At 38.9% G+C, this 15326-nt stretch overlaps 1 protein-coding gene across 3 annotated transcripts in view; it reads left to right on the forward strand.

Annotated features, from left to right (window-relative positions):
• LOC149215029 (beta-galactosidase 8-like) overlaps positions 1-15326 on the forward strand; it is a 459880-nt gene that overhangs the window by 367139 nt on the left and 77415 nt on the right. For all 3 annotated transcript variants that reach the window (XM_089392493.1, XM_089392491.1, XM_089392492.1), the window contains exons 13-15: positions 3758-3867; positions 8387-8496; positions 8793-8900. In XM_089392493.1, coding sequence (XP_089248619.1) covers positions 3758-3867; positions 8387-8496; positions 8793-8900 — 328 coding nt within the window. The remainder of the gene's footprint in view (positions 1-3757; positions 3868-8386; positions 8497-8792; positions 8901-15326) is intronic.

The raw sequence follows: 15326 nt of genomic DNA on the forward strand, positions 1-15326 counted from the left end.
GTCGAAGGAAGTATGAGTTATCCAGTACGAGTTGCAAAGCGAAGAAGTGTCCCAGACAGGAATTGAGCTCAAAAGGAGATAGTGGGGCATCAGATCCAGGAGGAGTATGAAACTCTAGTGTGTCGGATGGGCAAGATCCAGTGCAAAAGCAATAGAGAGATCATTATATCAGGTCCATTCATTGCAACATGATCATCACCTTTGCTATAGGAGCCCATAGTATCATAGTAGCAGGATTCAATGTCAGCGGAGCTAGTTGCAGTCAGTACACGTGAGATAGTGCATAGCTAGCTACAATGAGATAGTGTCAGCAGGATGCAGTTAGATGACAGTTACAGAACTAGTTGCAGTCAATACACGTGAAACAGTTGCAAGGCTAGTTGCAGTGACACAGGTAGTGTGAATTACCTAGTTGCAATATGCAGGTGCAATTCCAGCCAGAAGATTCCAAGCACAAAGCCACACAGTCCAGTTTCCAGTACAGGAGGACAGTGTGAGTTGCTAGGAGGGAGCGGAGATATTTCCCATAGCGAGATCGAGACTTAGAGGGAGTCTATCTTCAGAGGAAGCATCCCTATGGAAGCTAGCGATTTAGGATCGTGGGAGATCAGACTAATTATTATAGCAGCTGCAGTTGTAGTGTAGAGCAGTAGCAACAACAGTATGAGAAGATTAGAGTTCAAATTTGCAAAGATTTGGGCAGGGTCCATCGAGGTGAGCATCAGATGGTGTTTCGTCATGAATCAATGCCCTTGCTATAGGGGCCCACAATATTCAGTAGCAGGAGAATCAGTTTCAGTTGATGCAATCAGATTCTAGAGTGACAGTTGCAGACACTAGTTGCAGTCAGACACTGAGAAGCACAAAGCAATGTTGATAGAAGAGAATGAGACTCAGTAACAGAATCAACAACAACACAAATTTCCCAATGAACAGTGCAGAGGCTAGTAATAGTGAGAGACTTAGGAGACAATTGCAACACAAAGACACAGTTGATTTAGATACTTCTCAGTTGCAGAAGTTGCAGCAACAACAACGACAATTGAGAGGAAGTATTAGTTGGAATGCAGTGTAGATGCAGAGTTGGCAGCAATACATGATGTACAGTGCAGTGTCAGCGACAACACAAATGCAGCATGGTTTAACTACAGCTAGTGGCAGATGAATTAGAGTTAGCATAGTGTTTGATGGACAATGACCGAGGGAACAACATAGTAACTATGGGAACAAAGTAGTGACTGAGGGAGTAGAGTTTCCTGTTAGACATCAACATCATGTATGGGAGGATGATGGAGAGACAAGGTGTTGTAGTAGTTCAGCACTAGAACACCTTCCTCGCTAAGGAGTGTTAGTTTTTGTAGCATCGGACGGTGTTCTAGTCTCGAAACTTTGTGGAGAGGCTAAAACACAAGAGTTCTCCAAAACCCATAAATCGTTTCTAGAAATTCCACCTAAAGATAGCTCAATAAAATTAATTGACCATAATTAAAAATTTCCCAAGTCTAACTTACGAAAAGTGGTTAATTAATAAGAAATAATTGAGAAAGGTATGAATCTTCTACAAACTCACACAGATCGACTTGGAGATGATCTCAACCATCGGTTAAGTTTTAATCGTGCTTGTTGTAGTCCCATCTCGAGATTATAAGAAGAGGTCGATGGGTAGATGGAGAACATACCAGAGTAGCGAGTTCCTTGGCAGATTGAGCTATCCAGCTGCAACAATAGAGCAAGGAAGAAGAGTTCGAGCAAAAATTAACGCAGGTGTGAGAGGGGTAGAGACAGTGAGTCTGGACAAAGTTTTCCAGTTCCAGAGAGTGAGCGATAAGAGGGACGAGTTTCCTTAGTGAGGTTGCACAAGGACTATGCAGGCAACATAAAGGGTAGAGTTCAATTTAGCTGAAGTGAGGGTCAATTCAGTTGTTGGAGGCTGGGAGAATTTTTGGAAGTAACAACGAGTCATTCTCAGAGGCTGAGTTGAGGTAGATGCCCTAACTAAAGTAGCTTCCAGGCCAAGCGTGTGAGGGACTGCACAACATTGGTGTAAAGGCTGACGCAGGGGTTTTGTGGAGCCCAGTTGGTGCTAGTTTCGAGGTTGGATCAGTGTCCGATGAGGCATAATTTGTCTCACTAATTTTTGTAGCCAAATTATCTTGTAGAGGATCACCAGTTTTGGGCATCTAGTTGTACTCAAAATTTCTCATTGCTGCTTAAGAATAAAAACCCTCAGTTTTGCACCAGTTCTCCCACATTGGTTTTTCCGGGACATTTTTCAAAACTAATGGTGTCATAATATTTGTGTGTGCTAGCATTTCTCAGTTTCCAGCATTTTTATTTCCGCGACGTTTATTTTATTTTATAAAGAAATTGTAGTGTGATTAATTCGATATTAATCAGAAAATTAATAAACTGAATAATCAGCTAGGAGGATTAATTCCAGTTTCTGCATTTCAAAGAATTTCACAGTAATGGACTACCTGGTGTCTTCTAAAAATATTGGCAGTTTCAAATATCTTCGTGAGCATGAAACACATCATATTTACCAGAATATATAGCCATTCCAGAAATATTTTCAGAAGATATTACAAGTTTGACACTTCAAACAAGATGTCAAGATGACTCAGTAATTTTCCCTTTTCAAAAGTTACATGGATAATTTGTCGGAAAATAATTCCTAAAGGTACACAACTAAGCAATTAAGCAATTTTTTCCGCTTTACTTTCATTTTGTTAGTTGAAAGTCATTTTCTTGTTACATCTGCTCGTTTTAAGCTCTGGAAGGGGGACTGCTAATGACCAATTGTGTTAGGTGCACCAAATGGCTAATCTGGGAATCCTTTAGGCTGTTTCATCTTATGTGAAAGATTTTCCCTGACTATGCTTTATGCCCAAATTTGAAGGTGGGCCTTTACTGCAGCATGCAGTAATATAAGTGATGTGCTAGACATAGGTTCTGGTTGCGGAAATGAATGTGGCATACATGCCTACATGTTACACAATTATATATTCGTCAAGCAGCTTTAATAAGCAGTAGTTTTCTCCTTACCTGCTTCATATCCACGGATATGGATGCCGAAGTAGCAGGATATCATTCTACCTGTACAAAATCTTCTTATTTCCTTGCCAAAATATTCCTCCTAATTTGTACTTTATCCTGATCTATCTCTGAGAAATTCACCAGTTTCATGCTTCTGGACATAATCGAATCTAGAACATATTCACAAAACTAGTTAAACAATCCATCTCTGAGAAATTCATTAGTTTCATGCTTCTGGACATAACTGAATCTTGAACTATATTAGCTAATCAACTTAAACAATATCATTTTCAGTTATCAACAAGTTTGCATGGTGTATGCATATAAAATCATTCACAGTTATCAACAATCTTGTATGATGTATGCATATAAAATCATTCACAGTTATCAACAATCTTGCATGACGTATGCAGAGAAAATTACTCTTAGCATATTCAAAATAATAAAGTCTAAATGAATGAGCATTGCTAATGCATTGTTTGTAACTCAATATTCAAATTATCGTTTTGATCAATATTAAAATTATTACTAGATGTCTTTAATGAATGTAGTCAATTTTTTTTTTCATGTATGACTTCTGAGGTAAGAATAATTTTGTAGTTAAATTATCAATCTGATCGTTGATGCAAAATATCTTCTGAGGCATGCTTTTCTTTGTATTATAGTGCTGTTAAAAAGTTGTGCTTGGCAGTAAATTCCCTAATTTAACTCTGAACTGCAGTGTTGATGTCAATGAAGGTGAGCCCTTTCTAATGAGTAACATTCCACCAGTCCTGGCTATTGGGTCTCAAGGTCATGTTGTTCATGTTTTTATCAACAATAATTATGCAGGTGATTCCTCATGTCTTTAGATCAGTTATTACATTGTTCTTCTGTAGATATGATTTGCCATCTTGCTGCTGTGATGAAAAATGTAGTAAAATGTTATTCCAGTTCTTTATTTTGTGTTTGTAAAAGTGATTTTCTATTGAGGACTTTGGAAACTTCATCCTCAAGTTTAAACTAAGTGTTCAGCTTCATGCTATCTTAGCTTTAAATCAGTTTCTTAAAAATGACTGTTTTGGAAACACTCTGGTTGTCCAAGATGCTGGTGAAGTTCACTATAACAATATTGTTGTTGATGCAAAACACCCTGTATTTTATGATGCATGTTAGATAAGATAAGATAATTATATTAATTTTTGATGAATAACCACAAAAGTAGGTCAATGGGACGAAAGAATACAACTAATATGAATACAATGTGGGAGTGCAAGCACAACATGTGAAATTTCATTAATTGCAGCAACTGGAATTTAATCTTCTATCTACTGGAGATTATTTGTCTTCAAAATTGAATTACGGAAAATAACGATTAAATCATTACTGCAATTTTCACAAATAATAACTGAGAAATAATGTACACACAAAATAATTGACAACAGTATTTTTGGACAAATTGTCCTTGGAAAAACCCTAGTGTGGAGAAAACTAGTTCAGCGGATGAGGGTTTTATTATTATTCAACAAAATCTATAATTGAAATGTTACAACTGATTGCCGTAAAATAGGAAAATTAATTTCTTCACTTCTACAGTCAAACCTCCTGGAAGCAACTCGGCCCCTCAGATCAAATTCAACTCTCATCTAGAGCTTCGATTTGGCTCACATGTGCGGACTTGGCAAAATAATTCGGCCCTCCTGACAACTCACACTAGATGAGAAAATATGCTTGGCTTCCATTGAAAATACGCCTCCTTTGGCAAATTGATCCTCTTCTGGGAATTTCTTTTTTTCCACCAACAACTCAGCCTCCTTGATCAATTTGCACCACTATTGGGAATTCAGCCACTTTGCAAAAAATCGATCTCCCTCTGTCTCTGAGAACCTTGAAATCACTCTGAAATTTTTTGTCTTCAGAAACTTGATCTTCAATCAATGTTGAAACCCCTATTGCTAGTGTCTCCCTTGCTCAAACTGTGCCCTTGCTATCACTGCAAACTGGGTGATTCAAAATCCTTGATGTGTCTCCAACTAAGCCATCGATTTTCTTTTACAGTCTCTCGTTGAGCAACCAACGACCATGATCTAATCACAATCGACGGCTAAAGACAAGATAGTAAGATAAAGACACTGACAACTGTAGTTCTCTCATTAAGTCATCAAAATCAAAATGTGTTACATAGGTAGTGCAATGCCGATGGCAAATAGAAATAAAAAATACATAACAACTACAGGGGTACAAGCCTCAAGGCAATAGGTAGCCCGTGACTCATGAGTCATCAATTCTCATAGTCATCACAGAATCAACATCACTGTCCTCATCATCATGGTCACCACTGCTCTCCTCTGCATCCTCCTTCTCCCCTGTATCCATAGTCATCTTTGCATCTGCTGGTGTGGAGGATGACCCCTCTACAATATCACCTTCATCAAATCTAATAGGCTCTAGCATTGGATCATTGAAATCCATGTTGGCCAATGCCAACTCAACGTTGTTGTCTAGACCCATATCATCTGGAAAGACATCCCACATCTTTGTCTTTCCCTTCAACCACTCTGAGTCTTCCCTCTGCCTGTAAATAAGACGAATGTTGGTGTGCACATACACCATTGTCTCTGCCTTGGACTGCTCAAGCCTCCTCTTCTTAACACTATACAAATTCCCATATGTGCTCTAATACCTCTCGCAACAAGAGGATGAAGTCACCTGAGAGAGGAGCCTCATGGCTAACTACTATAGAGGAGGGCTTGTTGCCCCATGATTTTCCCACCAAGAATAGGGCTTCTTAGCCCCCCTGTCTCTAATCAATCATATCCTACAAATCGACCAGTGCCAGTTGAAAACTCTGCAAAGGCATCCTCCACCTTATCAAGCAATGTTCTATCCTGAAAAACTCGCCTGAATGCATCTTTCCTCCCTTGTCAGATTTCACCATCCATGTGAGGAGGGAATCTGCAGGAAGGTCCACCATTCAACCACTCATGGCTATAGTATTTTGGGTTTAATCAGTGAGCCAAACAATGTAAAGGTGTGTAATTCTTGTCCCATCTACTGATAAGAATATCCTGTATAGTACCACAGAAGGCCTCTAGTGATGTCTCATACTCGGGGCACTCACTCTGTAGAATAATGCTCCTCACAGACTTAATCATGGAATCCCATCCCTCATAAACCTCTCCTAGGATGGGTTTGTCTGTATCAGCAAATCGAAGCAAAGAAATGATAGGGTCCATGATCTGAATAATTAGATCTACCCTCTGCCACCAAGCATCATCTAGCATTGTGTCCTTCACTCTTTTAGAGGCTAGTTGATTTGTTTTTCTCCAAAAAGACCAAAAATCTGAAATAATCATGGCCCCAAGAGTGGTCTTGACCTCCCTCAACCTCTTCAACATGATGAATGAAGAGGAAAACTGTGTATCCACAATCTTCAACAATGATAGATTGTTGTACTCCTTGTAGATAGTGAGGGCATTTGTATGATTTTGTACAAAGTTACGGATATGTCGTGCATCCTCAATAATGTTACCAATCCAAAGCACATCAGAAGCAATGGATTTCAATGCTAAGTTCAATGAATGGACAATGCAAGGTGTCCAAAACACTTGTGGATATTCAACTTCCACAATCATGTCAGCAGCCTTGCAAACAGGTGCATTATCTGTAATGATTTGCACACAAGAATCAACACCTACATCTTCAATAACTTTAATAAACAACTCACCCATATATTGTGCATCCTTGTATTCTCCATGTGTATCCACTGCTTTCAAGAAAACTGGACCATTCAAGGAAGAAACCATGAAGTTGATGAGTGGGTGTCGTGTTGGATCTGTCCATCCATCAGAAACAATGCTAACCCCAAATGTTGGCCATGATGCTTTAGTAGGCTCTAGCATTTTTTGCACCTCTTTTTTTGCCTTTGTCAACAATGTGGTTCTAAGCTTTTCTGAACCAGGAGGCACATACCATGATGAAGACCCATGAGTTAGAGCTCGGCACATCTCAATAAATAGAGGTGAGCGTGTAATATTAAAGGGTATGAAGTTTTAATAGAAAAAAAAAAAGCAATGGTGAGATCAAGCTCTTTCCGTTTCTCTTTTTGAAAAATCTTGTCCACTGGACCAAGTGAAATTGCCTTTCTTCTTGCTGCTTGTCCCCCAACAGAACTCTCAAATGGAAATTTGTTGATGCCTTTCCTCAAAAAATAGAAGGGGGTCATCATTCTTGGTTTTTATTTTTATTTTGCAGCCACATTTGCCTTACCAACAGTGAACTCTTTTTCCATTTCTTTCCTCTTTTGTAAATGAACTTGTGTACAAGCTCCAACTCCACAACCTGGTAACACTAACAAATGTCCTTTCACACGAAAATATGTGCTTGTGAAAGTATTGTGACAAAAGTTGCATCTCCAATTCACATTGTCTCCTCCCTTCCCCTTGCTGCTTGGCCCATCCTCCCTTGTGACATATTTCCACAAGCGATATTTCCCAATGTTACCTTTAGGAGGAAGTCTTCCCTCAACATTACTTGCAGCAGACTTTGATGAAATTGGGGGAGGAGGGGCATCTCCAATGGGGACATTCTTCCCCTTCCTTTGCCCCCTACCTGCTGCCCTTGATTGGGCCATGAATACTGTAAAAAAAATAAACAAAACATGCACAAATTTGTAAAAGAAATGCATATACAAACTGCTGTAATACAAATGCAAAAAAATAGAAAGGAAATGCACTTACCTATTGCTTGAATCTCCTTGAAAACGCTCCAAACCCTTGGCTCCTTGTTTCAAACTCCTAACAGCAAACCGATAACTCACCTCTTGCAAAAGGAATGACACAAAATGATACAAAACAAAAGCATTTTCGCCCTTTTATGGCCGCGCGGGTCCTGGTTTATCAGATTCGTGTTCATATTTCGTGACATGTTGTGTCCGAATGGGACACGATCTGGATTTGATCGTGTCCCATTCGAACACGACGTGTCACAAAATCCGGACACGAATTAGGTCGAATCGAATCTGATTCGCCAGATTCGGACATGTAGCCCTCAAACAACAAATCTGGTTTCAGAGCTAATAAAAGCACCAGAAAGTCCATTAATTAACAGAAAATTATAAATGGAAAATAAGAAACTAATGACCCACATAGAGTACCAATTGCTAACACTGAAGCAAGTTGTCTTTAGACATTACAACACTGTAGTAATCATCTTTTATAAGCATAATCCAAGTCAGTGAAAATTTGTATTGTTGATGCATATTAGTGCATTCGTTAGTATCATTGATTATAATTTATGGTTATATGAAGTAGACAAAATTTGAATTATTGAAATGCTCATGAGGACATCTTAAGCATGATGCAAATTTCAGGAAGTGCACATGGCAATAAAACAAATCCATCCTTCATGTTCGAGCTACCTATTTCTCTAACTTTGGGGAAGAATGATATAGCTCTATTGAGTGTGATGGTCGGACTACCGGTAAATATCATAACTCAATTGAATCTTTGATTTTTCCTTTCATGCTATTTTGTTTATTGGCCTCTGACTAAAATACCAAAACTTTAAATGAAGTTACATCTTTTTCTGACACTTGTGGCTACGGTACTGTGATAATTATTGAATTAATATGAATGTTTTCTCTAATTGTCATGTACATGCAAATTATCTATTTCTATTTCCATGAATTTATTCTCTAAAATGTTTTTTTATTTCAAATGTATGCATAGAAGAAACACTAAGGTGCTGATTGGATTGATTTTAATTTGTGGTGAAAGAATTCGGGGGCACACTTTGAGCAAAAAAGTGCAGGAATAAGCACTGTTACGCTTCAAGGTTTTAAGGATGGAACACATGACTTGTCACAAGAATTATGGACATACCAGGTATGTATGTGAAAATGATTTTTCACAACGACAATTTTGCATTATATATACCTGGGAAGGAAATATACTTACATCTGTGAAACTGTTGGTAGCACAACATTTAGGAGAGCGGCATTATATATAGTTTCATTTGGTACCCATTTAAAGTTTAAACAATAATTTTTTTACAATCTATACTTGGCTAATTTCTAGTTTTATAATTTATTATTTAGTATTATTTTATTTATCTGGAGTTAGATCAATTATCCCAGTCCCCGGTGGCTGGAAAATTATTTGTGCATCATCCTTCCCCTGTCATGCTTGCAAATTGTATGAATATTTATATCTGTAGTTTATATTCTCAATCATTAAAACACCTAGATAGTTGTATCAAACACTAAATCACTTATAGAATTAGGAATTTTCAGCTATATAGACTTCTCTAGATATGTTTATGCATTTTTAATGCAAGATTATGACACTAATTCAATTTTGAGCTATGCACTCTTCCAATGGTGTGGAAGTTGAACCTTCTTGGTGTTCATTGTTATTGCTCGACCTGGTCAGTGAACCCTTCAGAAGATCTTCATAAGACCAGAAGATTTGTGTCAATATATTTGAATGACTATTTTATGAACATAACTATTATCTGCATGTTTAGATAAAAGATGACTAATCTATTAGGGCATAGTGTGTAGCAATTAGGAACTCATATATATATATATATATAGACAGACAGACAGACTCTTTATAGTTACAAATATTAGTGCATAGTGTGTAGCAATTAGGAACTCCTATTTACGTTTTAGTATTCTTATTCTTTTTTTTTTAAATTATATATATCTATAGACAGACAGACAGACAGACAGACAAACTTTTTATATTTACATTACTAAAACAAAAACTTAAAAGTGAAAGGCTATATACAATGGAATTTACATCATCTTAAAGCAACAAGAACAACAATAAAATCAGAATAGGCACTGGAATCTAACACTTTGCCATTCTTTGTCAAAAAAAAGTGTTTTGGAAGCAGCTGCACACATACCTCTTCTCTTCCACATAAAACAAAATACAGACAAAGAGTTGACCTTGTTCTCAAAACCATATTTGCACTGAAGCTTCTAGAGAAGCTTGCTTTGTGGTTGCCTCTAGGTTCTTACCAATTGTGCTTGGGACCCTTACACCTAGAGAAGATTTGAATGGTAACAGTATCATCATCTATGAACATTGAAAAGATATTTGCAAAAAGCTATACAAAAAATGGAAAGGTTTATACAATGGATATGATAGACTCTCCTTTAGAGCAACTAATGCCAAAATAAAGTCAGAATACTCCAAGGGATCCAAATATTTGGCATTTTGTGTACATTGTCCCTTGGCATAAAACAAATGGTCTTAGAGAATTGAAGCCATGATCAAAAACAATTGTGCACCTAAACTTCCAAACTATAAATAAGGTGGAGATCCTCAAGTAGTGCCATATCTTTACAAATGTAGGATGGACTTGAGATACAATCTCTAGGCAAGGAAGAGCACCAACAGATCTTGTCATGGGGCAACAATGAATATTGATAGTCACAATGCTTATAGCTGTGAAAATTCCTACTCTGAAGGAACCCCTACTGCAGCAAATCTGAATCTACAATCTCTAGGCAAGGAAGAGCACCAACAGATCTTGTCATGGAGCAACAATGAATATTGATGGTCACAATGCTTATAGCTGTGAAAATTCCTACTCTGAAGGAACCCCTATTGCAGCAAATCTGAATCTACTTCCCCTACTTGATTTTTAAATTACATTCATCAAGTTATTCTTCTGAATACTGAAGCAAATTACTTCTGTAGCCTACACTAATTAAATATTTGATCTCATGAAATAGAAAACAGAGCAAAGAACGAGATACATAGGATAGACTTATTTTTTGACACAATAGTCCCCGGAAAAACCCAATGCATGAAAACCGGTGCAGCAATTCTAAGGGTTTATTATTATGCAAGAGAAATATCTGAATACAAATCTAGGATGCTCATCTAGCAATCCTTTACAGAGAAAAATACTAGCGTAAAATCTGAGTGAGTTTTACCTCACTTCACCCAGCAAAATTACGGCTGATCTGGCACAAGACTGGCTAACCCCAGCTACTTCTACGCTGGCCCTGCATCAGCCTTTCAAGCTCTGCGTCAGCCCTACATCAGCGTCTCTGCCCTCTGCGTCAGTTATCCCGAATGTTCTGGTAATTCTTGGCAGCTCTAGATTCTGCGTGACAGACAACTTTTCTGCTCTGCGCTAGCCTTTCTGGCTCTGCATCAAGACTGTGTGGGCCCAGACTGGCCCAACGTCAACTCTTTCGGCTACTGCTTGCCACTTTGCAAGCTCTCTCCGCCTCTCTGTCAGTATTCTCCAGAAAGTCCTTCTCCCAGATTCTCACAACCCCTCTACTGCTGAATGATCACTTAGTTTGAATTTCTCAGCTTCCTAGCCCCAGAAATCGAACTCTAGATTAATTCTCTCTCTCTCTCTGTGTTTCGAAATGAACCCCAAGCCTCCATTTTATACTTTTCCTGTTGAGTCTTCAACGACCGAGATTAAGTCTCTAATCAACGGGTTAGATTAAAACATGACTTTTTTTTCCCTGAAAGAAAATTCATAATTTCATTATAGGTGAAATTACATGCTATAGATGCCCATGGGCATATGCTGTACTGTGGTCGAAAATCCATTTCATAAGATCGGAATAATTACAATAAGACCTCGAGGGGTGTACTGTGTTGGTCTATGACCAAAATAGATATCAAAAATGTCACCCCGGAAGGTGATGACTGTAATATATATATTATTTACATCAGTTTCAACAAAAAACTGCATATGAACAAAATTTATAAGCAAAATATTCTGAAAATTAGGGGTTGTTCCCCCTCTGTAGATCCCTGTCAATGTATGGCCTGTGGAAGTACCGATATGTTCCATCTGGTGTGTGTTCTATGATCATCCATTCTCCTAGAGGGCGATTCGTCGCTTCTTTTGAAAGCCTGTTCGTGCTTTCATTTCGCTCCCTGTAGATATGAGAGCAAGAAATCTAATCAAAATATGTTTTAAAAAAAAACAATTTCGTCCATTATAGATCTCAGAGTGTATGCATTACAAGAAGCAGTGTTGTTAAACCAATCAACCACAATCTTTGAGTGCCCAAAAATTTGTATTTTCCTGCAATGTTGAAGGATGGCAAAGTAAATCAGGTGTCGGAGAGATATCAGTTCTGCATGATTATTTGTACCATGGCCTAATCCCATGCTAATATGAAAAAAGTGTGATTTCTGTGAGGTGAAAGATGATGCCGCCCCCACAACCATGTGGCTGAGCAGCCCCATCAAAATAGGCCCAAGGGGTTGATTTGTCTATCTCCTCTTGTCTAATAATCATGGGTCTGTAGTTATTTTCCTCTGCAGGTAGCTCTTCAAATGCTGAGCAGATTTTCGAAGGGATCAGATTCCAAATCACAGGCTTGTCTTGAAAGATTATGAGATTTCGCTTGAGCCAGATATGCCATGAGACCAGCAGGGGCAAATTTCTTGTTTTTTCCGCTGCTACTCCCCACCAAGTGTCCCATGCAAATAGTATATCAGCTCCATGCCATCTCATGTTCAAATTGAGAGTTGAGAGAACTTGTGTCCAAATTGTAGTTGTAATGGGACAAGTGAGGAAGAGATGTTGTGTTGATTCCTCCTCCTGATGGCAGAGTACACACCATGTAGGACCCGTGAAAGCCCTTTTTTTGAGATAGGTTCCAGTGGGAATCTTATTTTCAAGTATACTCCACATAAGAAGTCTTTTGCGCATGGGGGCTTTCAGTTTCCAAAGGGACTTCCACCAGCTTCTTATGCTTTCTGGTTTAGACTCAACGATAATGATGTCGTAGCCCTGTTTAGAGGAATATTGGCCCTTTTTGGAGTGACCCCAGATAAGTTCATCATCTTCATTTTTTAATCTGACATGTGATTCTGTGAGTGCTTGGATAAAATTTTGCCATGTCCTGTCCCATTCAATGGGAATGTTCCAGTTTTGTCCGAAAAGCCAGCCTTGTGAAAGAAATGTGGAGTTTTGATGATCACCGAGTTGTTCTATATATTTTATGCCTCTCCTGTTTAAGTAATTTATAAGCTCGGGTGGGAGTTGATAAGAGTTCCCACTTCCGGTCCAGGGATCAATCCCAATATGAACTGAAGCTCCATTTCCAATTTTCCATAGGAGTCCTTCCTTTATAATGGTAAGCATGTTTAGGATGGTCCTCTAGATAACCGAGATGCCCTTTCTGTACCAGGAGGGTCGCCTTATCTAGTCAGTGATAGATAAAAGCCAAATGTATTTGTGGGTGATTACCTCCGACTAGAGGCTATTTTGCTTTAGTAATAGCCAGCCCTGTTTTGCAGCTAAGGCTTGTGCAAAAGCAGGAGTTTCTTGAGTCCCCATCCTCCCCATTTTTTGGGAGTGGCTATTCTGATCCATTTGACCCAGGCAAAAGGTTTCCCTTCCTTTCTTCCTTTCCAAAGAAATTGACAACAAACTTGTTGTATTCTGTGAAGAATCCCTCTTGGGATCCAAGTCAGAGACATCCAAAACACTTGAGTCGCTTCCAAAACTGATTTGATAAGAATTAATCTTCCAGCTCTAGACAGGAATCTGTGACACCAACAATTTATTCTTTTCTCCACTTTGGTGATGAGCCAGGTCCAATCAGCAATTTTGTATCCATCAGGCTTGAGCCTAAAGCCTAGATACTTCAGTCCATCCTTTAGTTCAGTGACTTGAAAAGGAAATTTTTGAAGTGAAAGTTGAATTTCCTGCTATGTGCATTCCGAGAATGAGATGGTAGATTTTCCCCTATTGATTTCCATCCCCGTGGCTCTGCTGAAGAGATTTAGTACCTCATTCATGGATGTGGTGTCCAGAACACTTCCACTCAGGAAAATTAGAATGTCGTCCACAAAGAGGAGATGAGTCAGATTGAAATGTTCAGTGATCTTTAGTCCCCTGAGTCTCCCCCTTATTTTTTCAGTATCAATCAACCTACTCAGTCCTTCCATGACTAGGAGGAAGAGTAAAGGGGATAGAGGGCAACCTTGTCTTATGCCCCTATCAACATGAAAGGAGGGAGTGGCTGACCCATTGATGAGGATAGCAAATGATATAGAGGAGATGCATCCCATTATCCAGTTTGAGAAAGCCAGGGGGAAGCCCAAATGAGTAATGATCATTCTTATGTATAACCAACTGACTTTGTCAAAAGCTTTTCATAAGTCTATTTTGAGAGTCAGTCCTTTGAGCTCCTTGAGTTTTATTGAGTGAAGGGCTTCCTAGGTCGAGCCAATAGCATCCTGGATATGTCTATGGTGAAGAAATGCAAATTGCTCCTGGGATATTTGATTGGATAAGATGGGCTTTAAACGATTGTCATTGATTTTGGATATAATTTTGTATAGACAATTGCAAAAAGAGATTGGTCGGAATTCATTGAAAGAGGCTGGGGAGTCTGATTTAGGGATTAGAGCTAAGTAGGTGAAGTTTATAGGGGGATAGATATGGCCAGAAGTCCTACTTTCTTCAATAACCGCCAGAAGGTCCTGCCCCAAATATCAAGAAATGCAGTGTAGAATTCGACAGGCCATCCATCCGGGCCTGGACTTTTGTCCTTCTTAAACCATTTTAGGGTGCTTTCAAGCTCCCCCATAGTGACCGGTTTTAGAAGATCTTCAAATTCATCAGGATTCACAAAACTAGGGAAATGTCCAGCCAGATTAATTATATCAGGGAGGGTGATGGCAGCGGGAGCTGTAAACTGATTTTTGAAATGTGATATCCCCAACCTGGCTAACTAGGGATGAGTGGAGGCCCATCCATCCCGATCCCTTGGCAACTGCCAAATGGTATTTTTAGCCTTTCTACCATTGGCGAAATTATGAAAAATCTTTGTGTTTCCATCGCCAGCTTGGAGCCAAATAGCTCTGCTTCTAAGCCTCCAAAGTTCTTCTTTTTCTAATAAGATCTTTGCTTTGTGTGATTCTAGATTTACAAGTTGGAGCTTTGAATCATTTGAGAGGTACCCAAGCCCCTTTTCATCTGTGAGGTAGGCAATTTGTTCTTCTATATCCTTCAGGGTCTGTTCATCTCTCGCTTTTTTCCTTTTTGACCAATCCATAGTAAGTGTTCTAAGTTTGTTTAGGCGACCACAGAAATCAGCAGCCATTCTTTGCTCCCTTAGAGGGGATTGAGCATTCCAAAAATTAGAGGCTAGTTTGATGTAGTTAGGGTCTTTTAAGTAACCAAAATTGAATTTGAAAGGGGCTCGAGGCTTTTTAGAAGGGCCAGAGATTTGTAAGTATATGGGAGAATGGTCAGATAGTCCCCCAGTACCAACCCATTGCCTGTATAGGGTGAGGGAACGGAGG

The sequence above is a fragment of the Pinus tabuliformis genome, chromosome 1_1 (assembly GCF_031772625.1).
Source record: "Pinus tabuliformis cultivar Carrire ecotype Pingquan chromosome 1_1, CPIR1, whole genome shotgun sequence".
Lineage (NCBI taxonomy): Eukaryota > Viridiplantae > Streptophyta > Pinopsida > Pinales > Pinaceae > Pinus > Pinus tabuliformis.